The 26,594-nt window shown below is 58.1% G+C and overlaps 2 protein-coding genes across 5 annotated transcripts; one reads left to right on the forward strand and one right to left on the reverse strand.

Moving 5' to 3' along the window:
* Positions 1-816: 816 nt before the first annotated feature.
* LOC116997020 (heat shock 70 kDa protein 12B-like) lies at positions 817-16,603 on the forward strand. The gene is given in 18 exon segments (XM_033061208.2): positions 817-996; positions 3,440-3,497; positions 7,278-7,312; positions 7,315-7,380; positions 9,037-9,161; positions 9,796-9,982; positions 10,237-10,341; positions 10,605-10,614; positions 10,617-10,720; positions 12,127-12,305; positions 13,513-13,598; positions 13,692-13,796; positions 14,485-14,743; positions 14,875-14,915; positions 14,918-14,977; positions 15,600-15,938; positions 15,941-16,326; positions 16,579-16,603. Coding segments are annotated over 16 exon segments (2,043 nt in total). The 5' UTR covers positions 817-996; positions 3,440-3,454; the 3' UTR covers positions 16,240-16,326; positions 16,579-16,603.
* A 692-nt stretch (positions 16,604-17,295) lies between these two features.
* C5H20orf27 (chromosome 5 C20orf27 homolog) lies at positions 17,296-26,451 on the reverse strand. 4 transcript variants are annotated; one of them, XM_033061205.2, is made up of 6 exons: positions 26,237-26,451; positions 25,289-25,377; positions 22,948-23,126; positions 20,174-20,312; positions 18,415-18,531; positions 17,296-17,833 (listed from the first exon to the last, which is right to left on the reverse strand). In XM_033061205.2, the coding sequence occupies exons 1-6, from the start codon at positions 26,320-26,322 to the stop codon at positions 17,733-17,735; spliced, it is 711 nt and encodes a 236-aa protein (XP_032917096.1). In that variant the 5' UTR covers positions 26,323-26,451; the 3' UTR covers positions 17,296-17,732. The 4 variants fall into 4 exon arrangements, with proteins under 4 accessions (XP_032917096.1, XP_032917098.1, XP_032917097.1 ...); XM_033061207.2 differs by lacking the exon at positions 26,237-26,451 and adding an exon at positions 25,988-26,132; XM_033061206.2 differs by lacking the exon at positions 26,237-26,451 and adding an exon at positions 25,815-26,132.
* Between the last annotated feature and the right edge of the window lie 143 nt (positions 26,452-26,594).

Here is a 26,594-nt window from a genome sequence, read left to right on the forward strand (position 1 = left end):
ATCCTCAGTGATCCAAATGATCCCAATTTTCCCAATGTTCCAAACACTGATCCCAATGTTGTCGATGATCCCAATGACCCAATTATCTCAGTGATCCTAATAATTTCAACTATCCCAATTATCTCAGCTATCCCAGGTACCTCAATGATCCAAATGATCTCAACCATCCCAATGATCTCAGCGTTCCCAAATAACTCAGGGATCCCAATGATCCCAAATATCTCGATTATTGTAACGATCCCAATATTCTGCCCGTGCTTTTGAGGCTCCCACGGGTTGATTCTTCCCATTATGGAGATTTTTGGGAATGACAGGATGAACTCTTTGTCTGCCTGGGGTCTTCCCAAATCTGGGATACCCAAGCTCTGATCCCAAATCTGGGATACCCAGCTCTGCTCCCACACTCGGGATCTGCCAGCTCTTATCCCAAATCTGGGATCCCCGGATCAGATCCCACTCCCGGGACCCCCAGCTCAGGATCCCCCTTTGGAAATGGGAACGACCCCGGGGAGGAGAATCCCGGGATAATCCCGAGCTCCGGAGCCGGGATGGGGCTGGACGTGGGGACAGACACACCCGATGTCACTCGGGGCGCGCAGTGACAAATCCCGGGGGACACTGAGCGGTGTGGGGGTGGCGTGTCCCCCGTCCCGGCCTCTCCGGACCCTCGTCCCCCCCTCGGTGGCCGCGGAGGTTCCGCTGCCGGCGGGACTGGGGCTGGCCCTGCCTCCTCCTCCTCCTCCTCCTCCTCCTCCCGCTGCTCCCGCTCCCACATCTGCAGCTGGAATTGCAATTTGAGGCGCTGCCTGGGCCGGGACAGGGAGTGGGAGGAAGCCGGAGAGCGGGGGGCTGCGCGGGGCCCCGACGGGGACAGAGCGAGCGCGGGCAGGGACGGGGACAGGGGACAGGGACAGAGCCGGAGCCACCAGCCCGAGTGACAAAGCGGGGGCTGCGCCGAGGGGTCCCCAGGCTGTGTCCCCCCCGTCCCCAGGAGCGGTGAGTGGCCGGAGGGTTGGAGGGAGCCCGGGGGACGCGGGGACGAGCCCTGTCCCCTTGTCGCGGTGAGGGTGGCACCGCCCCGGGGTCTCTGCCGGTTTGGGGACACCGGGGGGGTGCCAGGACTCGGCGGTCTCTGCCCAGGGGGAATGGGGGGCTGTGGGGACGGGGGGAGGGGGGATGGACGCTCGGACACTGTCCCCGTGTGTCCTGTCCTGGGGGACACCGCTGTGACTGTGGGGACACCGCAGGGACAGTGCCAGCCCCGTGTTGGGGACACCCCTGGGTGGCTCCGGTGTCCCAGCCACGGCCGAGGGGATCGGAAAGGGCTCCAGCGAACCCCAACAGCTTCTCTGGAGGGTTTGGGGTGTCCCCAACCCCTCAGCCCTGGCACAGCGGGGACAAACATCTGTCCCAGCACATCTGGATGGGAGCCCCACAGCTGCCCTGAGCCTCCCAGGTGACCGAGGGGACATCCGGGGTCGTGGGGTCACCCCGAGTTTTGGGATCACTCCGAATTTGTGGGGTCACCCCGAGTTTTGGGATCACTCCGAATTTGTGGGGTCACCCGGATTTTTGTGGGGTCACCCCGAGTTTGTGGGATCGCCTCGAGTTTGTGGGATCACCCCGGATTGTGGCTACCCATCCCAAATTGTGGGGTCATCCCCGAATTTGTAGGATCACCCACACCTGTGGGATCACCCTGAATTTTTAGGATCACCCCAAATTTGTGGCATCACCCCGAAGCTGTGGGATCCCCCGAATTTTGGGATCACCCCGAATTTGTGGGATCACGCTGAGTTTGCGGGATCACCCCGAATTTGTGGGATCACTCCCAGCTGTGGGATCACCCGAATTTGTGGGATCCTCCCGAATTTGTGGGATCACGCTGAGTTTGTGGGATCACCCGGATTTTTGTGGGGTCACACTGAGTTTGTGGGATCACCCCGAATTTGTGGGATCACCCGAATTTGTGGGATCACGCTGAATTTGTGGGACCCCCGAGTTTGTGGGGTCACCCCGAGCTGTGGGGTCACCACGCCCGGCCCAGCCGCTGTCCCCACGCCACTCCCAGCCGTGCCACTCCCCGGTGTTACCCCTGCTCCTCCACCCTGGTCCCGTCCCAAACTTTGTTTCCTCTCCCCGTTTCCGTGAGCCCCCGCAGAGGCGGAAATGGTGGAAAATCCTCAAAAATCGCTGCAGGGAACCCGGGAGCCACCGGGATCCTGCCCTGGAAGGGACCCCCAGAGCCGGGGGCTTCGTCCTGTGTCCCCTGGGTGGCACCAGCGTGGTGCTGGGGGACACCTCGGGGGCTGCGGCCACCCGCCCTCCTCGCCAGGGAGGGGATTGACACCTTGGGGACACCTTGGGGACACATTTGGGGACACTTCTGCCAGCCCTGGAGAGGGATTTTGGCCACTCGGAGCCTGAGGGTCAGCACTGACCCCGGAGTGACCCCCACGGCCAGGGGGGGACAGGGAATGGAGTCACGGGGTCACCAGGGGCTGGCGTGTCCCTCTGTCCATCTGTGGGGTTGGGGACATTGGGGACATCCCCGCCCACCCAACACCACAACCTGAGCTCCAGGCACAAAAAACCACAAATCCCAAAATTGGGGGGTTGATTTCTGGAGCAAGTCCATGCGGGAAAACCTCCTGGAACGCCTCATTTTGGTGGAAAAAACCCCAAAATTTTTGTGGAAAATCCCTGTGTGTCACCCAGGGCCACCAGCACCGCTCCGGGGTGGCCAGAGCTGTCCCCCCCCATTCCAGGGAAAACCTCCCCACCTGCCGCGGGTGTCCCGAGGGGATTTTTTGGGAAGAGGAGAGGTTGTGGGGGCGGGCAGCGCGTGGGTGGGTTTGGCTGGCGGTGAGGCCGCTCCCGATGAGCTCAGCCCTGTCCCGAGCCTCTGGATTTGTGGGATGGAGCCGCGGTTTGTGGGATTTGTGGGATTTGTGGGATTTGTGGGATTTGTGGGATGGAGCTGCTCCAGGCCGGGTCACAATCCCTGGGAAGAGCCGGGATCCCTTCGCCCACCGCATTTCCATCGTGGGATTTTTCCTAAACAAGCCACCCCACAAAAAAAAAAAAGGTTTTGGGTGAGGGTAAAAATGTGCAGGAGCAGTGATTTCCACACAGCTGTGCCCGCACATCTGTATCCCCACATCTGTCCCGCCTGCTCGGTGACAGGAACGCGGGTTGTCCCCACAGCCGGTGACAATCCCGAGGACACCCTGGACGGTGACAATCGCCTGTGCCCCAAACTGGGTCACCCACCCCACACCCCACTGGCAGCTGGGATTTGGGGTCCCCTCCTTCCAACCCCACAAATCCCAGCCTCCTCCCCCGCGGGTTTTTTCGGGGGGTCCAGGCCGGGGTGACACTGAGGGGACACCGTGGGCACAAGGGGACACAGGGATGGATTTGTCCCTTCCTTTTGCAGGCGGGCAGCGAGGCCATGGCGATGCTCCTGGAGCCCGGCATGCAGAGCCTGCGGATGGGTAAGGATGTCCCCGGGTGGCACTGGCTGAGATGTCCCCTGAACCCCCCAGATGATCATTCTGTGTCCGGGTCCCTTGCTGTCCCCTCCCTGTGTCCCCTCTGCAGCTCCTGTGCCGGGAGCTGTGGGAGGAAACCTGATCCTTCATCCCAGACCTGATCCTTCATCCCAAACCTGAGCCATAATCCCAAACCTGAGCCATAATCCCAAACCTGAGCCATAATCCCAAACCTGATCCTCCATCCCAAACCTGAGCCATAATCCCAAACCTGAGCCATAATCCCAAACCTGAACCATAATCCCAAACCTGATCCTCCATCCCAAACCTAATCCATCATCCCAAACCTGAGCCATAATCCCAAACCTGAGTCATAATCCCAAACCTGATCCTCCATCCCAAACCTGATCCTTCATCCCAAATCTCACCTCCATCCCAAATTCAATCCATCATCCCAAACCTGATCATTCATTCCAAACCTGAGCCATAATCCCCAACGTCATCCTGCCATCCCAAATCCAATCCTATCATCCCAAATTTGACTCTCCATCCCAAACCTGACCCTCCATCCCAAACCTGATCCTGCCATCCCAAACCTCATCCCATCATCCCAAACCTGATCCTTCATCCCAAACCTGAGCCATAATCTCGAATGTCATCCTGCCATCCCAAACCTGATTCTGCCATCCCAAACCTGCACACACCATCCCAAACCTCATCCCACCATCCCAAACCTGACCCTTCATCCCAAACCTGAGCCATTATCTCAAATCCAATCCCATCATCTCAAACCTCATCCTGTCATCTCAAACCTGATCCTGCCATCCCAAACCTGAGCCATAATCTCCAACGTCATCCTGCCATCCCAAAACTGATCCTGCCATCCCAAATCCAATCCCATCATCCCAAACCTGAGCCATAATCTCAAACCTGAGCCATCATCCCAAACCTGATCCTTCATCCCAAACCTGATCCTTCGTCCCAAATCTCACCCTCCATCCCAAATCCAATCCCATCATCCCAAACTTGATCCTGTCATCCCAAATAAAATCCCATTATCACAAACCCGATCCTTCATCCCAAACCTGATCATCATCCCAAACCTGAGCCATAATCCCCAACGTCATCCTGCCATCCCAAACCTGATCCTGCCATCCCAAATCCAATCCTATCATCCCAAATTTGACTCTCCATCCCAAACCTGACCCTCCATCCCAAACCTGATTCTGCCATCCCAAACCTAATCCTGCCATTTCAAACCTGAGCCATTATCTCAAATCCAATCCCATCATCCCAAACCTCATCCTGTCATCCCAAACTCAATCCTGCAATCCCAAACCTGCACACACCATCCCAAACCTGATCCTCCATCCCAAATCCATCCCTCCATCCCAAACCTGACCCACCATCCCAAACCTCATCCCACAATCCCAAATCCCATCCCACAATCCCAAACCTCATCCCACAATCCCAAACCTGCACCATCATCCCAAAACAAGCCAGGAATGTGGAGGCCGAGGCAGGATTTTTCCCCCCGACCCCGATCTTTATCCGCAGGAACGAGGTTTCATGTCCAAGGCAGGAATCCCCCCCCGACCCCGATCTTTATCCGCAGGAACGAGGTTTCATGTCCAAGGCTCTCCAGAGCCCCCCGGGCACTCACGGCTCCCCCGGCTCTGTCGCACACGGAGGCGGCTGAGAGCCGTTCCCGTTTGTCTGGGATCAAATATTTATGGGACAGACATGGATACAGGGAAAGGCACTTAGGGAGCGGGGGTGTGGGGACAGCAGACGTGTCACAGCTCCGGGTTGGGGGACACAGCAGCCACTGTCCCCAGCTCTGGGATGTGGCTCTTCCTCAGACATGGAAAATGGGGATGGGTTTGATCCCAATCCCGATCCCAATCTCAGTCCCCAGTCCCAGTCCCAGTCCCAGTCCCAGTCCCAGTCCCAGTCCCAGTCCCAATCATGATCCCAGTTCCAATCCCAGTCCTGATCCCAATTCCAGTCTCAATCCCAATCCCAACCCAATCCCAATCCTGCTGCTGTTGGGGGATTCCAGAGCATTCCCGGAGCACTCCTGAGCTTCCCGAGGGTGTGTCCCAGTGCTGTCCCAGTGCAAACTGGTGGCACTGGGAGCTGGAGTGGGTTTGTCTGACACTGGTGAAGGGGAGAGGGAGTTTTGTTCTTCCTGGAGAAGCCTCCAATGTTCCCAAATCTCTCCAGTCGTGGAGCCTTCAGTGTTCCCAAATCTCTCCAATCATGGAGCCTCCAATTCTCCCAAATCTCTCTGACCATGGAGCCTCCACTATTCCCAAATCTCTCCAGAGTCTGTCTGGATCATCGATAGGATCCTGGCTGGATCAGCAATCCCAAAGTGCAGGTTTTGGGGCTGACAGTCCCTTCACCTCCCCAGTGTCACTGCCTGGACCCCACACCCCATTCCCAACAGTTACCCCCTTCCCAATAGTTTATTCCCGACACTTTACCCGATTCCCGACACTTTACCCCATTCCCGACACAGCTCCCCCAGCTCCTTCCAGCTGGAGTGAGTCCAGTGAATCTTCCGTGGGCGGTGATTAATTAATGCTGGCCGTTAATTGGAGCCAGGTGCCCGGGACAGCGCGGGAGGGACAGCTCCGTGTCCCCAGTGCGGGGTGGCCATTCTGGGGCTCATCCCATCCCAATTCTGGGATCACCGGGGACCCTGGGGCTGGAATTCTGCTGCTGGAGGGGATGGGAATGGCTGGTGGCTGCAGGGAGAGGAAGAGGAGGAGGGAAAATCCCTGAGGTCCCCACTCCCAGATTTTGGGATCATGCAGGAGCTTCCAGGGTTTCCAGAGAACTGGGATGTTCTGGAGCAGGGCCGGGATTCTGAGCTGGACCCACCCTCCCACGCTGGTTCTCCGTGGATTTCAACCACAGGCACTTCCGTTCCCTCTTCCAAGTTTTCCCCAATTCCCATTGAATCCGAACCTTCCAGCTGCTGGTCCGGAGCAGCTTCCCCTGGAAGTGTCCCCTTGGACACAACCCTGGAAGTGTCCCAGGCCATGCTGGAGCCACCTGGATAACGAAATGTGTCCCTGCCCGTGGGTGGGGTGGCACGGATGGGATTTAGGGACCATTCCCAATTCCAACCATCCCACAGCTCCATGATTTTATGAACTCCACATCTGGAGCCCCCACAGTGACTCTGTACTTTCACCACCACATCCACCCCGGATCCGTCTCCGTTGGGATGTCCTGGGTGGTCTCTCTTTGGGAAAGGATTTTTGAGAAGGTCTGGGATCCCTTCCAGTCTGGGATCCTTTCCCACTCAGATCCATCTCCATTGGATGTCCCAGGTGGTTTCCCTTGGAGAAAGGTCTTTGGGAAGGGCTGGGATCCTTTCCCACCTGGATCTGTCTCCATTGGAATGTCCTGGTTGGTGTCTCCTTGGGAAAGGTTTTTGGGAAGGTCTGGGATCCCTTCCAGGTTGGATCCATTGGGATGTCCTGGGTCGTCTCTCTTTGGGAAAGGATTTTTGGGAAGGTCGGGGATTCCTTCAGGCTGGATCCATCTCTATTGGGATGTCCGGGTGGTTTCTCCTTGGAGAAAGGTCTTTGGAAAGGGATCCTTTCCCACCTGGATCTGTCTCCATTGGGATGTCCCAGGTGGTGTCTCCTTGGGAAAGGATTTTTGGGAAGGTCTGAGATCCCTTCCAGCTGGATCCATTGGGATGTCCCGAGTGGTCTCTCTTTGGGGGCGCTGGGGTCCCCCAGAGTGACCCGTCCGTGTCCCCAGGTGCCAACGGCGAGCGGTGCCCGACGCCGTCCCCGCACCCGGCTCCCCGGGGACGCCCCACGACAGCTGCAGCATCGCCCCGCTGACGCCCTCCCAGTCACCGGTGAGTGCGGGACCAGTAAGGCCAGGGTGGGGTCCCAGTAAGGCCAATGTGTGATCCCAGTAAGGCCAATGTGGGGTTCCCAGTAAGGCAGTTTGGGGTCCCAGTAAGGACCAGTGTGGATGTTCCCAATAAGACCATTATGGCATTCCCAGTAAGGCTGTTGTGATCCAGTAAGGCTGTTATGGTGTCCCAGTAAGATCATTATGGGTTCCCAGTAAGGCAGTTTTGGAGTCCCAGTAAGGCCATTATGGGGTTTCCAGTAAGGCAGTGGTGTTCCCATAAGACCGTTATGGGGTTCCCAGTAAGGCCATTGTGGGGTCCCAGTAAGCCAGTGTGGTTTCCCAATAAGGCCATTATGGTGTTCCCAGTAAGGCCACAGTGGGTTCCCAGTAAGGCAGTTGGTGTCCCAGTAAGACATGGTTCCCAGTAAGCTGTTGTGAGATCCCAGTAAGGCTGTTATGGTGTTCCCTAAGACTGTTATGGAGTCCCAGTAAGCAGTGTTGGGGTTCCCAGTAAGGCCATTATGGGTTCCAGTACCATGGTGTTCCCATATTATGGTGTTCCCAGTAAGGCTGGTGAGATCCCAGTAAGGCCGTTATGGGGTTCCCAGTAAGCGTAGTGGGGTTCCAGTAAGGCCAGTATGGTGTTCCCAGTAAGGCCAGCCCCTGTGGGCTGCCAGGGTCTGTCCCCCTGTCCTTTCCCCCTCTGGTCCTTCCCCAGTTGCTGCTCCCCCCTCCTCTCCCAGTCCATCCTCTGTCCCCACCAGCCCCACAGGATGGGTCAGTCTATCCCAGGACCTTTATCCATGGGATTTTTGGGATGGAGGTGTTTTCCACCAGGAAAATTCAACTCCACAAAGCCCCTGCGCTCATCCGGGCCGCCGGGTGTGGGAGGCTGCGTTCCAGGGCCAGATCCTCCCTGGAGTTCCTTGTCCCTGCACATTCCTGCGCCTCTACCCTGCTGATCCCGGCGTTTTTCCTGGCCAGCAGCACTTATCAAATCTGGGGACACGAAAAGTTAACGAGGCTTTCAGCTTCCCGTGGTGACACGGGGACAGGGAAGGGACAGGAAAAGTGTGGGAGCAGCGGTGGGAACATCCCAAAACGCCTGGGCCAGGGGGATTTTCAGCCAGGTGACCCTTGGGGACAGCTGGGACAATGTCCCTTGGACTGAGACTGGACACTGGGAAAATTTTCAGCCAGGTGACCCTTGGGGACATCTGGGACAAGGTGAGATTGGTCACAGGGAAAAGTTTTTGGCTGGGTGACCCTTGGGGACACCTGGGACAATGTCCCTTGGACTGAGACTGGACACTGGGAAGGTTTTTGGGAATCTTGACTCTGATTTCAGAGTCCAAGGGAGGAGGGCGCAGCACAATGAAAAGAGAACCCCCCAACCACCCCAGCAGCTCCCATGGGCATCCATCCCTCTCCAGGGCTGCCCAAATCCCTGTGTCCCATGGGAACTGCCTTTGGGAATGTGCAGTACGGGAGACACTTTCCCCATGAGATGTGTAAGAAAAGGAATCACCCATCAGGGAATCTCCAAATTGGGTGAAAATCCTAAAAAAACTTGAGAAAACAACCCCCTTCTTGAGGTTTTTGCCGATTTTCTGGAATCGCCCAGCCCCAGCTGATCTCATTCCTTCCCTCCCAGCGGAGCGAGGTGCGCTCCCAGCAGGGCCCGTCCTTCTCCGTGGTGGTGGCCATCGACTTCGGCACCACCTCCAGCGGTTACGCCTTCAGCTTCACCAGCGACCCCGAGGCCATCCACATGATGAGGTGAGGATCCCTCCCCTGCCAGAGTTGGGGAAGGACTCTGATGGCCCCAAAAGGGCAAGGAGTTGGGTGGGTTGGTGCGAGAGGATTCCTGGCAGCAGAGGGTGGAAGGTGTGGAATGAGGATACTCCAAGGGCTGGAGCTGCTCTGCCGTGAAGCCAGGCTGGGAGAGATGGGCATGTTCCACTGGAGAAGGGAAAATTCCAGGAATGCTCAGAGTCCCTAAGGGAGTTCCAGGAGAGCTGGAATTGGGGACAAGCCATTCCCAGAGAATGGCTTCACTTGGAAAGGGGGATTGGGCTGGGATCTGGGGAAAGAATTCCTGCCTGGGATGGAATTCCCAGATTTGCTGGCTGGCCCTGGATCCCTGGGAATGTCCAAGGCCAGGCTGGATGGATTTGGATCCACCTGGGATCAGGGGAATTGCCCCTGCCATGGCAGTGTTGACACTGAGTGGTCTCCAAGTTCTCTCCCAACCCAAACCAGTCTGGAATTCCATGAAATTCCTCGGAGGATGGAGCAGGATCACCCCTCCTCCTTTGTCCCGCTTTAATATCCCTCAGCGCGCCACAGTAACGAATTAAACCTGGCAGGACCCAACCCCTGGAAGTTCACCCGCTCTGGCTCCTCTTTGCAGGAAATGGGAAGGGGGGGACCCGGGTGTGGCCAACCAGAAGACGCCCACCAGCCTCCTGCTGACCCCGGAGGGGACATTCCACAGCTTCGGCTACACCGCCCGCGATTACTACCACGACCTGGACCCCGAGGAGGCCCGTGACTGGTTCTACTTTGAGAAGTTCAAGATGAAGATCCACAGCACCAGTGTGAGTCCCTGCTCCCATCCTGATGTTCCTGGTGGAATCATGGTCATGCTGGGAATTGAAATGTTGGGAAAAAAACTGTTTTAGTACATTTTAGGGGGTGAATTTGGGGTTCTCCCATCCGAGCTGTTCCAGGGTGGGTGGAAGCTGCACAAAACTTCACGTGCTTGAGCACAGAAGGAGGAGAAAATTCCGAGGTTTGGTGGTGGATCTGGACATGTCCCAACCCCTCCTGTGATCATTTTTTGTTCCGGCAGGATCTGACCATGAAAACTGAGCTGGAAGCTGTCAACGGGAAGAAGATGCCGGCGCTGGAAGTGTTCGCCCACGCGCTGCGCTTCTTCAAGCAGCACGCGGTGCAGGTGGGGCCACCTCCATCCCTCCTCCTCCTCCTCATTCCCAAATGGAACTCTCTGTGAAACCGCACCTTCCGTGGGATGGTGGAGAGGGGCTGGAATGGAATTCCAGATTTCCTGTGGCTGCCCCATCCTGGGAGTACCAGGCCAGGTTGGACATCCGAGCTTGGAGCCACCTGGAATAGCGAGAGGGTCCCTGGGTGGGACTGGATGGGATTTAAGGTCCCTCCCAACCCAAATCATTCCATGATTCCCTTGTGCCCTGTCAGGAGCTGAAGGACAGTGCCCGTCCCTGCCCGAGCGCGATGCCATCCGCTGGGTCCTCACCGTGCCGGCCATCTGGAAGCAGCCGGCCAAGCAGTTCATGAGGGAAGCGGCCTACAAGGTGGGGGGACTCCGGAGGGTGACCATGTGGTGACCCTCACAGGGTTGTGGTCTCCAGGGTATCCTCTTCCTCCCTCAAACTGAATTCCCACTGCCAGAGGACAGGGTTAGGTGGGATTTTGGGATGGAATTCCTGCCTGGGAGGGTGGAGAGGAGCTGGGCTGGAATTCCCAGATTTACTGTGACTGCCCCTGGATCACTGGGAGTGTCCAAGGTCAGGCTGGACATTGAGGCTTGGATCCCACCAGGACAGTGGGAGGTGTCCCTGCCCTTGGATGAGGTGGGAATCGGATGAGGTTTAAGGTCTTTTTCAACCCAAACCAACCAGAAGTTTTTGGGTGGATGGGTGGATAATTTGCCATGGTGTGGTTAAGTGGATGGTTGGTTGAATTGCTCAATGGTTGGGCAGTTGGTTTGGTGCTCAGGGCATGGTTGAGCTGTTGGTTGGTCGGTTGAGCGCTTGGTTTGGTGTTCAGGACATTGGTTTGGTGTCATTGGTTGACTGGATCCTTGGTTGAGTGGTTGGATGGTTGAGTAGTTGATTGGTTGGGTGGTTGTTTAGGTGGTTGGGTCATGGGCTGGTTGGTTGGTTTGGTGCTCAGGTCATTGGTTGAGTGATTGGTTGGTTGAGTGGTGAGGTTGTTGGTTGGGTGGTTGGTTGTGCTGTTGGGTTGTTGGTTTGGTGGTTGGGTTGTTGGTTGGGTTGGTTGGGATGTTGGTTGGGATGTTGGTTGGGTTGGTTAGTTTGGCGTTTGCGTTGTTGGTTGGGTGGTTGGTTTGGTGTTTGGGTGGGTGTTTGGGTGGTTGGTTGCTTTGTTGTTTGGGTGGTTGGGTGGCTGGTTTGGTATTTGGGGTTGTTGTTTGGGTTGTTGGTTTGGTGGTTTGGTTGTTGTTTGGGTTGTGGTTTTGTTGTTGGTTGGGTTGTTGGTTTGGTGATTGGGTTGTTGGTTGGGTTGTTGGTTTGGTGTGGGTTGTTGGTTCTGCTGTTGGTTGGTGTTCGGGTGGTTGGTTTGGTGGTTGGGTTGTTGGTTGGTTTGGTGTTTGGGTTGTTGAGTAGTTGGGTGGTTGGTTTGGTGTTTGGTTGGGTGTTTGGGTTGTTGACTGTGCTGTTGGGTTGTTGGTTTGGTGTTTGGGTTGTTGGTTGGGTTGTTGATTGGGTGGTTGGGTGTTGGTTGGGTTGTTGGTTTTTTGTTGGTTGGTTGGTTGGTTGGTTTGGTGTTTGGGTTTTTGGTTGAGCTGCTGGGTCATGATCTGGGTGCTCGATTGGCCAATTGTTTTTGGGTGAATATCCAGACGTTCAGTGAGTGTTGGATCCTCCCTCATTCCACAACTCCAAACCCGTGTGAGCACCCAGGGGAGCTGGGACCCCCCGTCCCCACCCCACCGTGTCACCGCGTGTCCCCGCAGGCCGGGCTGGTGTCCCCGGAGACGCCGGAGCAGCTGCTGATCGCGCTGGAGCCCGAGGCCGCCTCCATTTACTGCCGCAAGCTGCGGCTGCACCAGCTGATCGAGCTGAGCTGCCGGGCCCCGGCCGGCGGGGCCGAGCCCCCCCACCCCATCGACTCCAGCTTCCGGCAGGGTGAGGGGCACGGGCAGCGGGGTCGGGGCAGGACTGGGGGCTGGAGGAACTGGGAATGGGATCTGGCATGCCGGGTTTGGAGGGGCCATCAGGGCCATGGCTGGGGAAATCCTTGGAGATCCCATTCCCAGAAAACACCCCATTCCCAGAGACCCCATTGCCAGAGACCCTTTCCCAGAAACAGCCCTGTCCCCAGAGATCCCATTCCCAAAGACCCCTCTGTCTTCAGAGACCACTCATTGTCAGAAACCCCATTCCTAGAGATTCCCCATTCCCAAACTCCCATTCCCACACTCCTCATTCCCAGACCCCCCATTCCCAGAAATCTCCCTGTCCTCAGAGACCCCTCACATTGCCAGAAACACCATCCCCAGAGACCCCATTCCCTAGAGATCCCCCATTCCCAAACCCCCCATTCCCAAACCCCCCCTTTCCAGAGACCCCATTCCAGATCCCCCATTCCCAAATCCCCCATTCCCACACTCCCCATTCCCAGAAATGCCCCTGTCCCTAGAGACCTCCCCCCCCCATTCCCTGAGACCCCATTTCCCCCTCCCCAAATCCAGGACATTTTCCTGCTTTCCCAGAAGCCCCCGAGCCGTGTCCCCCTCCTGCCACCTTGGCCACCACCCCGTGTCCCGGAGCCATCTTCCAGGGACTGTCCCCCCATGGATGGGATCCTGGGCTTTACTGGGACAGCCCCAGTTTGCCCAATTTACACCAAGTCCCAGAACTGGGATGTGCGATCCCAGACGGAGATTTGGGGCCCCATGGGATTTATGGGATTGCCCGATCTGATCCCAAGGATGAGGAATCATCCACGTGCCAAAAATATCCCAGGACGACCCACCTTTCCCAGCTCATCCCAGCCCTTTCCGGGCGGCTTTGATGTCCCTGGGATTGGGGGGAGCAGAGGAAACCCCACCCGAGCTGTGGGGTCAGGGGTAGAGGCGGCATCGCCCAGGGTGGGCACGGGGAGATCCCATGGGATCCCAGCAGGGCATTGGGAAAGCCGGATCATCCCACTCATGGTGGAGGAGAGCGGCCACCAGTGCTCCCAGTACAGACCCCACAGCGGGAATGGGGCGGATCCCGGGCAATGGGGTGGATCCAAGGAAATAGGGTGGCTCCCATGGAAATGGGGTGGATACCACGGAAACAGGGGAATGCTGCCCCCAGTGCTGACCCCAATGCTGACCCTGGCTCTGTCCCAGCCGGGAGCAGCTCCGGCGATCCCGGCACAGCCGAACCTTCCTGGTGGAGTCGGGAGTGGGCGAGCTCTGGTCGGAGATGCAGGCAGGTACGAGAGGGAGGGGATCCCACCGGAGATTCCCAAATCCCAGTGTCCCCCTCCACGTCCCCTTGTCCACCCTGTCGCTGTCCCCTCGCACAGGTGACAGGTACATCGTGGCCGACTGTGGCGGGGGCACGGTGGACCTGACCGTGCATCAGATCGAGAAGCCGCAGGGGACGCTGAAGGAGCTCTACAAAGCCTCGGGTGGGATGAGGATCCCTATCCAGCATCTTTTCCCCCGCTCCGGGATCCTCCCGGGACCCCAAACCCAGGAAGGGACCCCAAATCCCGGCTGGGACCCCAAATATGGGCTGGGACCCCCAAATATGGGCTGGGACCCCAAATCCTGGCTGGGACACCAAATCTAGTCTGGGATCCCAAATCCGGGCTGGGACCCCCAATTATGGGTTGGGACCCCAAATGTGGGCTGGGAAACCAAATCTGGGCTGGGTCGTGTATGGGGTTGTGGCTCCACCTGGTGGCGGCGGGGGGGAAGTGCAGGGGAACCGGCGGGACAGAGGGACAGGGAAGGATTTTGGGGACAAGGAGGGACAGGGCTGGATTAGGGGGACAAGGTGGGACAGGAGTGGATTCTGGGGACAAGGACGGACAGAGGTGGATTTTGGGGACAAGGTGGGGCAGGGAGGATGGGGATGGTGGGTGTGGGGGGACAAGAGGGCTGGGGTGGAGGGACCTGAGGACATGGGGACATGGATGCCACAAGGACATCGGGATGGGGCACATGGGGACATGGAGGATGTGGAGATGGGGGACAGGGGGACATCAGGATAGGGGACATAGGAGACACCGGGACGTGGGGATAGGGGACACGACTGCCATGGGGACGAGGCTATCACAGGGGCCACCTCCTGACCCCACCCTCATCCCTCAGGAGGTCCCTACGGTGCCGTGGGTGTGGACCTGGCCTTCGAGAAACTTCTGTGCCACATCTTCGGGGACGATTTCATCGCCACCTTCAAGGCCAAGCGTCCGGCGGCCTGGGTGGACCTGACCATTGCCTTCGAGGCGCGGAAGCGCGCGGCCGCCCCGAGCCGCTCCAGCCCCCTCAACATCTCCCTGCCCTTCTCCTTCATCGACTTCTACCGCAAACACCGCGGCCACAACGTCGAGACCGCGCTCCGCAAGAGCAAGTGAGGGGTGACGCGGCGTGGGGACATCTCGGGGACGCGGAGGGAGTGATGTTGGGGTGGGAGTGCGGGGAGCACAGGGAAGGGCCAAGCGGGAGCTCCCGGTCACTGCCGTGTCCCCTGTCTGTCCCCAGTGTCAACCTGGTGAAGTGGTCGTCCCAAGGGATGCTGCGGATGTCCCCGAGGCCATGAGCGAGCTGTTCCAGCCAACCATCACCCACATCATCCAGCACATCGGTGGGGCCTGGCACGCGCCCATCTGTGGGCACCCCCTGTCCCTGTCCCTGTCCCTGTCCCTGTCCCTGTCCCTGTCCCTGTCCTTGTCCCTGTCCCTGTCCCTGTCCCAACCCCTGTCCCTGGATCACTCTCCACCCTGTTACTGGGAACCCTCTATTCCTGGGATCATTCCCATCCCTGGGATACCCCCCCATCCCTGAGAGTCCCTTCATCCCGGGAATCCTTCCTGTCCTTGGGACCATACCTGTTCCTATGGTCCCCCATTGCTGAGAGATGCCCCCCATCCCTGGGACAATCCCACACTCCGGGACCTGCTTTGTCCCTGGGACCTTTCCTGTCCCTGGAACCTCCTCCACCCCTGGGATCCCCCATTCCTGGAACCCTCCTTTTCCCTGGGAACCTTTTATCCCTGGAACTCCATAGTCTCTAGAACCCTCCTTGTCCCTGGAACCCCATTCCATCCCTGGAACTCCCCTTGTCCCTGGGACCCTCCCTGTCCCTTTGTCCCCATTCCATCCCTGGAACCACCCCCATTCCTGGACTCCCCTCATCCCCTGCCCCCCATCACCCCCATCCCCTCCCCACCACCCCAATCCCAAACCTTTTTTCCACCCCTCTCCAGACACCCTCCTGAAGAAACCCGAGGTGCAAGGCATCAAATTCCTGTTCCTGGTGGGCGGCTTCGCCGAGTCGGCCATGCTGCAGCGGGCGGTGCAGGCCGCCTTCGGCCACTGCTGCCGGGTCATCGTCCCGCAGGACGTGGGGCTGACCATCCTCAAGGGGGCCGTGCTCTTCGGCCTGGACCCCGGCGTGGTGCGGGTGCGCCGCTCCCCGCTCACCTACGGCGTGGGGGTCCTCAACAAGTTCGTGGAGGGGAAGCACCCGCGGGAGAAGCTGCTGGTCAAGGAGGGCAAGAACTGGTGCACCGACATCTTTGAGAAGTTTGTGAGTGTGGACCAGTCGGGGCATTGGGTGAGGTGGTCCAGCGGAGCTACTGCCCGGCCAGGCCGGGCCAGCGCAGGACCATCATCAACATCTACTGCTGTGACAGGGATGACGTGGTGTACATCACCGACCCCGGCGTCAGGAAGTGCGGCACCATCAGCCTGGAGCTGGGGGACGCGGGGGACGCAGGCCCGGCGCGGGGCCGGCGCGAGATCCGCGCCAGCATGCAGTTCGGGGACACCGAGATCAAGGTGACCGCGCTGGACACGCGCACAGCGCGCAGCGTGAGGGCCACCATCGACTTCCTGTCCAACTGAGGGGACGTGGAACCTGTCACCATCGACTTCCTGTCCAATTGAGGGGCTGTGGGACGTGCCACCATCAACTTCCTGTCCAACTGAGGGGTCCTGTCATTGCGGGGATGCCCCCACGACCTCTCACCATTGACTACATCTCCAACTGAGATCTTCCTGTCATCATGGGGACCTCAGGATGTGCCACCATCAACTTCCTGTCCAACTGAGGGGCCCTGTCATTGTAGGGACACCCAGGACCTGCCACCATCAAGTTCCTGTCCAACTGAGACCTTCCTGGAGACTCCATCATTGAATTCATCTCCAACTGAGACCCCCCTGTCATCATGGGGACACTTTCAGGACGTGCCACCATCGACTTCCTGTCTGAGACCACCCAGGATGTGCCACCATTGACTTCCTGTCCAACTAGGGCCACCCAGGATGTGCCGCCACTGACTTCCTGTCCAACTGAAGGAACGTGCCACCATCGACTTCCTGTCCAACTGGGAGTCTTTGTCGTTGTGGGGACACCCCAGAACCTGTCACCATTGAATTCCTGTCCAACTGAGGAGCCCTGGCATTGTGGGGACACCCTGGGAGATGCCACCATCGACTTCCTGTCCAACTGAAGGGACGCGCCACCATCTTGGAGATGCCACCATGGGCTTCATCTCCAACTGAGGGACCCTTGTCATTGTGGGGACACCCTGAGAGATGCCACCATCTACTTCCCGTCCAACTGAGCTCTTCCTGGAAATGCCACCATCAACTTCCACCCCAGCTGAGACCTCCTGTCATTGTGGGGACCATCCCAGGACCTGGCACCATCGATTCCCTCCCAGACTGAGACCCCACCTTCTCCTGGGGACCCCCCACCCTCTCCCATCCCCATCTAACTGGAATTTGCCCCATGACCCCCCCCATTCCCCCATCCAGGACTGTTTGGGATTGTCGCTCTGGGGGTGTCCCCTGTCCCTCTAGGCAGGTTCATGGAGGACATTTGGGCTCCCAGCCCATTCCCAGTGGGATTTTCCTCTTTCTCGAGGTGGGATTTTGTACTTTAACCCCCCAGGCATGTAAGATATCTTTGTATTTATATATATATATATATATAGGCACATAAAACCTCCTGAAACTGCTCCTGGTCCTTGTACCACAAGTTAAAAAACGGGAAAAGAGGGGAAAAACCAGGAAAAATCTGAGAAAAACAGGAAAAAAACCCGAAAAAACAGCGCTGGCAGCAACACAAGGACATGGCCGGGGGACACGGCCCCAACCCCGGAGCCATGGGGGACTCCCCGCTCCCACCCCACATTCCACAGGCAAAATTCCTCCCCTATCCCAGAGAAGAGGAAAATTCCCACCCCAAGAGGCACAATTCCCCCAAAACCCCCCGGGGCTGCGGGGCGAGGGCGAAGCAGCGGCAGCAGCGACAAGCGGGGTCCCCCCGCCCGCTTTGGGGACCGTCCTGTTCTTTGGGGACTTTGGGGACCCCCCCGGGGTGGGGTTTGGGGTCAGTCGAAGCCGTGCCAGTCGCTCTGCTCCGAGTCGTACTCCAGCTCGGCTCCCACGCAGCGCACCCCGTCCAGCAGCATCGGCGTCCCGTGGTGACGGTCTGGGGACATCAGGGGACACGGCTTGGGGACAGCTCCCTGCCCACTCTTTGGGGAGGGTGGGGATGCCCCTGTTTAGGGGGTTTGGGGGGTTTAAATTCTCAGGGGTTTGTCCAATGCTGGGTGGGTGGGGGATGTGTTGTCCCTTTTTGTTTCACTGCTGTGGTCACTGCTCAGGGTTGGTGACAACCTCAGGGGACACAGAGGGCTGGGGGTGTTGGGGTTTATAGGGAGGGTCCCAATAACAAAGGAGTCCCAGGGACAGGGGACAACCCAGGGACAAGATAGGGGATGCAGGGACAAAGGGGTCCTAGGGACACGGGGGACCCAGCCAGGCACAGGGACCCTGGGGACATTGGGGCCACCCCCCCACCCCCTCCCTTCACCCCTTCCCAGGGCTCTCCTCAACCCCCAGGCTGGGGAATTTTTGGGATGAAATCACCCATTTTGGGCAAATCCTCGGCACTGCTCAGCTGGAACGCTGCCACGACCAAACTAGGACAACTGGGAAGAGTGGCTGGGCCTGGGAGAGGCGGGGAGGGGACAGGGAGGGAGCCCAGAACCACCCCCCAGAGCCCCTTACCCATGACCCGGGCCTGGACGGTGACCTTGATGTGGCTGGGGCCGTGTCCAGCCAGGAGCAGCTCCTCCCTCAGCACCCCCTCCTTGTGCGCCGTGTACTCGCAGCGCACACTGTGCCCTGGCACATGGAGAAACTGCTGGAACGCTGCCAGTGCCTGCCTGTACCCTCCCTCCCCACCCTGCCTGTGCCTTCCCTGCCCTGCCTGAACCCTTCCTGCCCTGCCAGTGCCTGCCTGAACCCCTCCTGTCCTCCTCTGTCCTGCCTGCACCTTCCTGAAACTTCCCTGCCCTGCCTGTGCTATCCTTGCCCTGCCTCCACCTTTCTGAACCCTTCCTGCCCTTCCTCAACCCTTCAACCCTTCCTGTCCTGCCTGTACCAGCCTGTGCCTTCCCTGGCCCTTCTCTGCCCTCCCTGAACCTTTCCTGCCCTGCCTGTACCTGTCTGCACCTTCCTGATCCTGCCTGTACCTGTGTCTGCGCCCTCCCACTCTTCCCGTCCTGCCTGGGCCTTCCCTGCCCTGTCTGCAGCTCTCTGAATCCTTCCTGTCCTTCCCTGTTCTGCCTGATCCCTTCCTGTCCTGCCTGCACCTCCCTGAACTTTCCCTGTCCTGCCTGTACTTTCCTTACGCTCCCTGAACCTTTCCTGCCCTGCCCGTACCTCCCTGAACCTTCCCTGTCCTGCCTGCACCTCCCCAAACCTTCCCTGTCCTGCCCGTACCTCCCTGAACCTTCCCTGTCCTGCCTGCATCTCCCCAAACCTCCCCTGTCCTGCCTGCACTCTCCTTTCCCTCCCTGAACCTTTCCTGCTCTGCCTGCACCTTCCCTGTCCTGCCTGTACTTTCCTTTCCTTCCCAAAACCTTCCCTGTCCTGCCTGTACTTTTCTTTCCCTCCCTGAACCCTTCCTGTCCTGCCTGTACCTCCCCAAACCTTCCCTGTCCTGCCTGCAGCTCCCCAAACCTTCCCTGTCCTGCCTGTACTTTCCTTTCCCTCCCTGTCCTGCCTGTACCTCCCCAAACCTCCCCTGTCCTGCCTGTACCTCCCCAAACCTCTCCTGTTTTGCCTGTACTTTTCTTTCCTTCCCCAAACCCTTCCTGTCCTGCCTGCACCTCCCCAAACCTTCCCTGTCCTGCCTGCACCTCCCTGAACCCTCCCTGTCCTGTCTGTACTTTCCTTCCCCTCCCTGAACCTTTCCTGTCCTGCCTGTACCTCCCTGAACCTTCCCTGTACTTTCCTCTCCCTTCCCAAACCTCCCCTGCCCTGCCTGCAGCTCCCCAAACCCTCCCTGTCCTGCCTGCACTTTCTTTCCCCTCCCTGAACCTTTCCTGCCCTGCCTGCACCTTCCCTGTCCTGCCTGTACTTTCCCTTCCCTCCCTGAACCTTTCCTGCCCTACCTGTACTTTTCTTTCCCTCCCCAAACCCTCCCTGTCCTGCCTGTACCTCCCCAAACCTTCCCTGTCCTACCTGTACTTTCCTTTCCCTCCCTGAACTTTTCCTGCCCTTCCTGCACTTTCCTTTCCCTCCCTGAACCCTTCCTGCCCTTCCTGTACCTCCCTGCACCCTCCCTGCCCTGCCTGAACCCTTCCCATCCTTCCCCAATATTCCCTGCCTGTCCCCCCTGTCCCCTGGAGCAATCCTTGTCCCTGTCCCTTGTCAGGGTCTGGTGTCCCCTCAGCCACAGAAACCCCCAGGAAAGAAAAATCCCAACAACAACGAAGTACAGGAATTTGGGGACACTGGGGACAGGGAGGGGACGCGGTACCTTCGGGCAGGGAGGTGACGCTGATGACGCGCAGGTTGGGGCTGGGGACAGGGAGGGGACAAATGTCCCTGCCCAGGCTGGGCACCAGGGGCAGCACGAAGGTGATCTCGTACTTGTGCAGGATCTTCAGGAATCCCACCTGGAAAAGCGGGATGTGGGGCGGTGACACTGCCGTTGTCACCGTTGTCACCCCCCTGTTCCCCTACCTTGGGGACAAGGGACACTGGAGAGTCCCCAGGAAGGTGGGGGCAGGGAATTGTATCCCAAACATTCCCCCTGTTACATCCCGGGGGTGGGATTTGTGCCCTGAAAAAAATTCAGGAAATAATAAATAGGAAATAACTTGGGAAATAATAGGGAATAATTTGGGAAATAATAGGAAATAACAGGAAATAATAGGAAATATTTTGGGAAATAATAGGAAATAATAGGAAATAATTTAGGAAATAATTGGAAATTATTTGGGAAATAATAGGAAATAATTTAGAAAGTAATAGAAAATAATTTAGGAAATAATTGGAAATAATTCAGGAAATAATAGGAAATACTTTAGGGAATAATTCAGGAAATAATTGGAAATAATTTAGGAAATAATAGGAAATAATTTAGGAAATAATTTGGGAAATAATAGGAAATAATTTAAGCAATAATAGGAAATAATAGGAAATAATTTAGGGAATAATAAGAAATAATTTAGGAAATAATTGGAAAATATTTGGGAAATAATAGGAAATACTTTAGGGAATAATTCAGGAAATAATAGGAAATAATTTAGGAAATAATTTGGGAAATAATAGGAAATAATTTAAGCAATAATAGGAAATAATTTAGGAAATAATAGGAAATAATTTAGGAAATAATTTAAGAAATAACGTAGGAAATAATTTAGGAAATAACATAGGAAATAATTTAGGAAATAATAGGAAATAATTTAGGAAATAATTTAAGAAAAAATTAGGAAATAATTCAGGAAATAAATCAGGAAAAGGTAACAAACACGGTCATTTTGCTCCCCAAAAAGTAGGAAAAATACGGAATTTTGGGACAAAAATCTGGGAATAACAAGCCACGGATGACACGGGAGCAGGGAGAGATTTTCCAGCTGTTCATTCCTCTTCCCGTGGAATTTCTCTGCTGTCATGACAAAACCAGAGCACCCCTGAGCCTTGGAAAAAACCATTTTGGGAAAGGAGCGAGCTGGGAACGATCCCTGAGGGAGAATCCGGGGCCAACATCCGGAGGGTGAAATTCCCAAAATCCCCCAAGGGCTGGGATCGTCCCAAACAGCTGCAAAAGGATCCAGGGAGCTCCAGGAGAGCCGAGATTGGGGACAGGACACGGGGAAAGGGAGATTTAAATGGGATTGGGGAAGGAATTCCTGCCTGGGAGGGTGGGGAGGGGCTGGGCTGGAATTCCCAGATTTGCTGGGGCTGCCCCTGGATCCCTGGGAATGTTCAAGGACAGGATGGGACAGTGGGAATTGTCCCTGGGTGGGATTGGGATGGGATTTAAGGTCCTTCCAACCTAAACCATTCCAGGATTCTGGAGCCCCTCTGCTCTGGGAGAGCTGGGAATGTTCCCCTGGAGAAGGGAAAATTCCAGGGAATGCTCAGAGTCCCTGCAGGGGCTCCAGGAGAGCTGGAGAGGGACTGGGGACAAGGGCTGGAGGGACAGGACACAGGGAATGGCTTCACTGGGAAAGGGGAGATTGGGCTGGGATCTGGGCAAGGAATTCCTGCCTGGGCTGGGTGGGGAGGGGCTGGGCTGGAATTCCCAGATTTGCTGGGGCTGCCCCTGGATCCCTGGAGTGTCCAAGGCCAGGTTGGATCCATCTGGAACAGTGGGAGGTGTCCCTGAACATGGATGGGGTGGGAATGGGATGGGATTTAAGGCTCCTTCCAATGTAACCCATTCCAGGATTCTGAAGGCAGGCTGGGAATGTTCCCCTGGAGAAGGGAAAATTCCAGGGAATGCTCAGAGTCCCTGCAGGGGCTCCAGGAGAGCTGGAGAGGGACTGGGGACAAGGGCTGGAGGGACAGGACACAGGGAATGGCTTCACTGGGAAAGGGGAGATTTAAATGGGATTTGGGAAGGAATTCCTGCCTGGGCTGGAATTCCCAGAGAATTCCCTGGATCCCTGGCAGTGCCCAAGGATGAGCTCCAAGCTCTGTCCCCCCCCACCCAAACCATCCCAGGATTTATCCCTTTAACCCCCAAACAAACAGGATTTTCTTTTCCAGCCCCACCAGGGACCCCTCCCCGCGTCCCCGTGTCCCGTGGGTGGCACTGCCACCCCCTCATCCCTACGGGATCACGTGCAGGGAAAACAACAACAGCCTCCCCCGGAGCCAGAGCCGGATTTGGGATGGAATTCCGGCCTCCCGCGCCCGCCACGAGGCTGTGACTCAGCGCTGGTGGCAGCTGCAGGTGCCACACGTTGGTGGCACCGCGGGTGGCTCCTTGTCCCCTCCGTCCCACCCCCTCCAGGAGCCCTTTGGGATAACCGGGAAAGGGTTGTGGGAATGGGAATGGGAGCAGCCACAAGGTGGGGCGGAGGGGACAGTGCCACGCGTGCCCCGTGTCACCAAAGCCACCCAAATGTGGCGCTGGATTTGGGGGACAAACGGGACAATTGGTGACTTCACGAGCAGCCCCTAAGGAATGACGCGGAATTCTGTGGTGGGAACGCCTCAAAATTTGGGAATTTTCAGGAACTGGGAGCGCCGGAGTCCCCAGGGGAGGGTGACACCCCCGTGTTGTCCCCCTGTCCCCACCTTGACCAGGAAGTGGCCGTCCTTGTCCTCTGTCACCATCACGGCCGAGTCGTGCAGCTGCTCCTGGAAGTGGACGTGGCCGTGTGTCCCCTCCTGGGGGTGGCCGTGTGTCCCCTCCCGGGGGTGGCCCTGGGTCCCCTGGGAGGCGAAGCGCACTCCTGACCCCTTGGCCTTGCTGCCTGCAGGTGACAAAGCCCCCGGTCACAGCCGTGTCCCCAAGGGGAGGTGGCCTCGAGTTGGGGACGTGGGCGGAGCGTGGTGGCACCAGGAGGGGCTTCCCTGTCACCCCCAGGTGACACAGGGGACCTGCGGTGACAGCCAGCTCCTCTCTGAGCAGGGACAAGCCAGCAGCTGATGTCCAGAGGGTCCCCAGGTGTCCCCAAGTGTCCCCAAGCGTCCCCAGGCTCGGCAGACTCCGCTCCCTCCTGTGATGTCCTTAGGACAGGTGACACAGGCTGGGGACATGGGGACACAGGGGACTGGTGGCAGGGGACAGGTGAGAAGCGGGGGAAAGTTTGGAAGTGCCACCAGCCCCCAGAAGGTCCCCAAATGTCCCCAAGCATCCCTAGGCTTGGCAGACTCGGCTCTCTCTGATGTCCTTAGGACAAGTGACACAGGGACAGAGCGACACAGGGGACCTGTGGTGGCACCCAGCTCCTCTCCGAGCAGGGACCGGCCACCAGCTGATGTCCAGAGGGTCCCCAAGTGTCCCCAAGTGTCCACGAGTGTCCCCAGGTTCGGCAGACTCCTTAGCACAGGTGACACAGGGGAAGGTGACACGGCTGTGATAAAGCCAGCAGGACAGGCCAGGGCTCTGCGGGGAGGAGCAGCCACCAGCTCGGGGACAGCGCTGTCCCCACGGAGGCCCAGAAGATCCCGTGGGATTTTCCACGTGCGCCGCTTCCATGGAAAATCCGCCCCTTCCTCCTCCTCCTCCTCCTCCCCGCCGAGCCCCGGCCCCGCTCCCAGCTGGCAGCAGATTGTCACCGCCGCCAGCAGCAGATTGTCGCCTCCCTTGTCGCCTGAAGAAAAGGCTCTTTGTTGCCGGGAATCCCGGGATTTAATGAGCCGCGGTTTAATGAGCCGCGATTTAAGGTCCCGTCATTGTTCGGCCCCGAAGCGCCTCCCGCAACCCGCGGGGACAGCGAGGGACACGGTGACAGCGCGGGGACACACGTGGGGACACGCGGGGGACCCTCCCGGGTGCGGCCGTGGCGATCCCGAAGGATCCGCGCGGATCCCGGATCCCGATCCCAGCCCGGGAATCCCGATCCCAAACCCTGATAATCCCAAATAAACCTTTGTCGCCCTGGTGGCACTTGGGGACAGCATTTGGTCACCTCCTCCCGGGCACGGACCCTCTGGGCAGAGTGGGATTGGAGCAGGAATGGTGGGGAATTATTTTCCCGGGAAAATTCTGGAGTTTCGGGGATCTGGGAATCTCCTGGATCTGGGATTTATGGGATCTGAGATTTGTGGGATCTGGGAATTCCTTGGATCTGGGATTTATGGGATCTGAGATTTGTGAGATCTGGGATCTCCTGAATCTGGGATTTCTGGGATCTGAGCATCCCTGAATCTGGGATTTCTGGGATCAGAGAATCCCCTGGATGTGGGATTTCTGGGATTTCTGGGATCAGAGAATCCCCTGGATGTGGGATTTCTGGGATTTCTGGGATCTGGGATTTCTGGGAGCTGAGATCCCCTGGATCTGGGATCTGTGGTATCTGGGATTTCAGGGAGCTGGGATTTCTGGGAGCACATAATCCCCTGGATCTGCAATTTCTGGGATCTGGGATTTGTGGGATCTGAGATTTGTGGGAGCACATAATCCCCAGGATCTGGAATTTATGGGATCAGGGATTTCTGGGAGCAGAGAATCTCCTGGATCTGGGATTTCTAGGATCTGGGATTTTTGAGATCTGGGATTTTGGGATCTGGGATTTCTGGGATCAGGACCCTCGGGGTCACTCATCCCCCCAGAGGGGCTCAGGGTCCCCTCCAGGATGCCCCCAACCCTTTTTTCTTCCTGGGAATCTCCTGGGGCTCTCCCAGCCTCAATCCCACCGGGAAGGAGCCGCCCCCAGCCCCAATCCCAGGAAAATTCCCGGAGCACAAAGGAGCCGGAATCCCACAAAGATTCCTCGGGATTTGTCTCATCCCAAAGCGCTTTTGGGGTCCCTGAAATCCCTGGATAGGGACAGAAGGACCCCAAAAACTCCGGGAAATCCCTGGATAGGGACAGAAGGAGAGAACAGGGACAGAAGGGATCCCAAAAACTCCAGGAAAACCCCAAATCCCTGGATGCGGGCAGGGGACAGGAGGGGGTTTGGGGACTCACCCTTGCCGGCTGTCGCCATCTGTCCCCTGCGCCGTCCGGCGTTGTCGCTGTCCCCAATTTCAGCGGCCGGGGGGCATCGTCCGGGAATTCTGCGGGAATGGGGCGGGAATGGGGTGGGAAGGCTCCAATTCCGTCCCATTCCCATCCCATTGCGGGGACAGCGGTGACACCGAGGTGGCCCCGAGGTGGCCCCGTGGTGGCCGCGATCCTGGCGGGGAGGAGCCAGCGGCAGCGCCAGGGCCTGGAGCGGGAATTCCCTCATCCCAAATCTCCGGGATTTGCGGGAATTTGGGAATTCCCACCCCTGCGTGTGCCTCAGTTTCTCCCTTTTGTGTCCCCCCTCCCCCCCAAAAAAAAAGTCGCCGAGGTTTGGGAATGTTTTCCAGGCTGGAAGCAGCAGCGCAGATCCCAAACTTGGAGCCCTTCCCAAATCGCTTTTCCCGGGATAAACGCGAGCGCGGAGCCGGGAATTCGGGATGTGACATCCCCCCAAAAAATCCCCCTGGATGGAACTGAAGCGTCAAACCTCCTCCTCCTTCCTGGGATCGCCCCGTGGAAGGGCTGGACAGGGAAATCCACGGGAAAAAAACAAACAACAAAATTTCGGGAAAAACGCGATAAAACAAAACCGAGCTGGAACGGGGGGAGCCTCTCCCGGGTGGGGGAAATCCATGGATTTGGGGGTGTCTCGAGCCACACCTGGGCGGGGAGAAGGGGACAGAGGTGTCACCAAACCTCAGGATCGGGGTGACAGCAGGAGGGGACACCGCGAGGGGACACCGGGGTCGCGTTTGTCCCCCCCTCCTCCGCCCTTCCCGAGCGCTCCCGGTCCCGTTTTCCCTCCGCCATCCCCCGCGGCCCCTCCGCTCCTCCGCGGGGCTGCCCCGGTCCCTGCGCCACCCCCCGATGTCCCCCAGTGTCCCCGCGGTGTCGCCGTGCCCCGCTCACCCCGCCGCTCCCGCTGCCCGCTTCCCGCTGTGCGGGCACGCCCCCTCGCTCCTATTGGCTGGCGCTCCCCCAAACCGCACTCCCATTGGTCGTAGCGCACGTCGGTCACGGCTGCAGGCCACGCCCCAGGCAGCGCTTCCCGGCCCGTTGCTAAGGGGCGGGACTGTTGCCAACGGGCGTTGCTATGGGGCGGGGCTAAGGGGGCGGGGTAGCCAATGGGGGAAGGGAGCGCGCACCGCAGGGCGCCCCCTTGTGGGCGGCGGGGGCGTTGCCATGGGAACGGGGAGGGGCGGGGGAGCGGCGGCGTTCCCTGAATCCCGTCCCTGAATCCCTTCCCAAATCCCTTCCCAAATCCCTT

Source organism: Catharus ustulatus, chromosome 5 (genome assembly GCF_009819885.2).
Source record: "Catharus ustulatus isolate bCatUst1 chromosome 5, bCatUst1.pri.v2, whole genome shotgun sequence".
Taxonomy (NCBI): Eukaryota; Metazoa; Chordata; class Aves; order Passeriformes; family Turdidae; genus Catharus; species Catharus ustulatus.

Coding starts and splice junctions, on each gene's coding strand:
- C5H20orf27 (XM_033061204.2), bottom strand. CDS start 25,550: ATGAGGGAATTCCCGCTCCAGGCCCTGGCGCTGCCGCTGGCTCCTCCC. Junction 20,313..22,947: donor ACGGCCACTTCCTGGTCAAG/GTGGGGACAGGG, acceptor CCGCTTTTCCAG/GTGGGATTCCTGAAGATCCT. Junction 17,834..18,414: donor CGTCCAGGCCCGGGTCATGG/GTAAGGGGCTCT, acceptor TGATGTCCCCAG/ACCGTCACCACGGGACGCCG.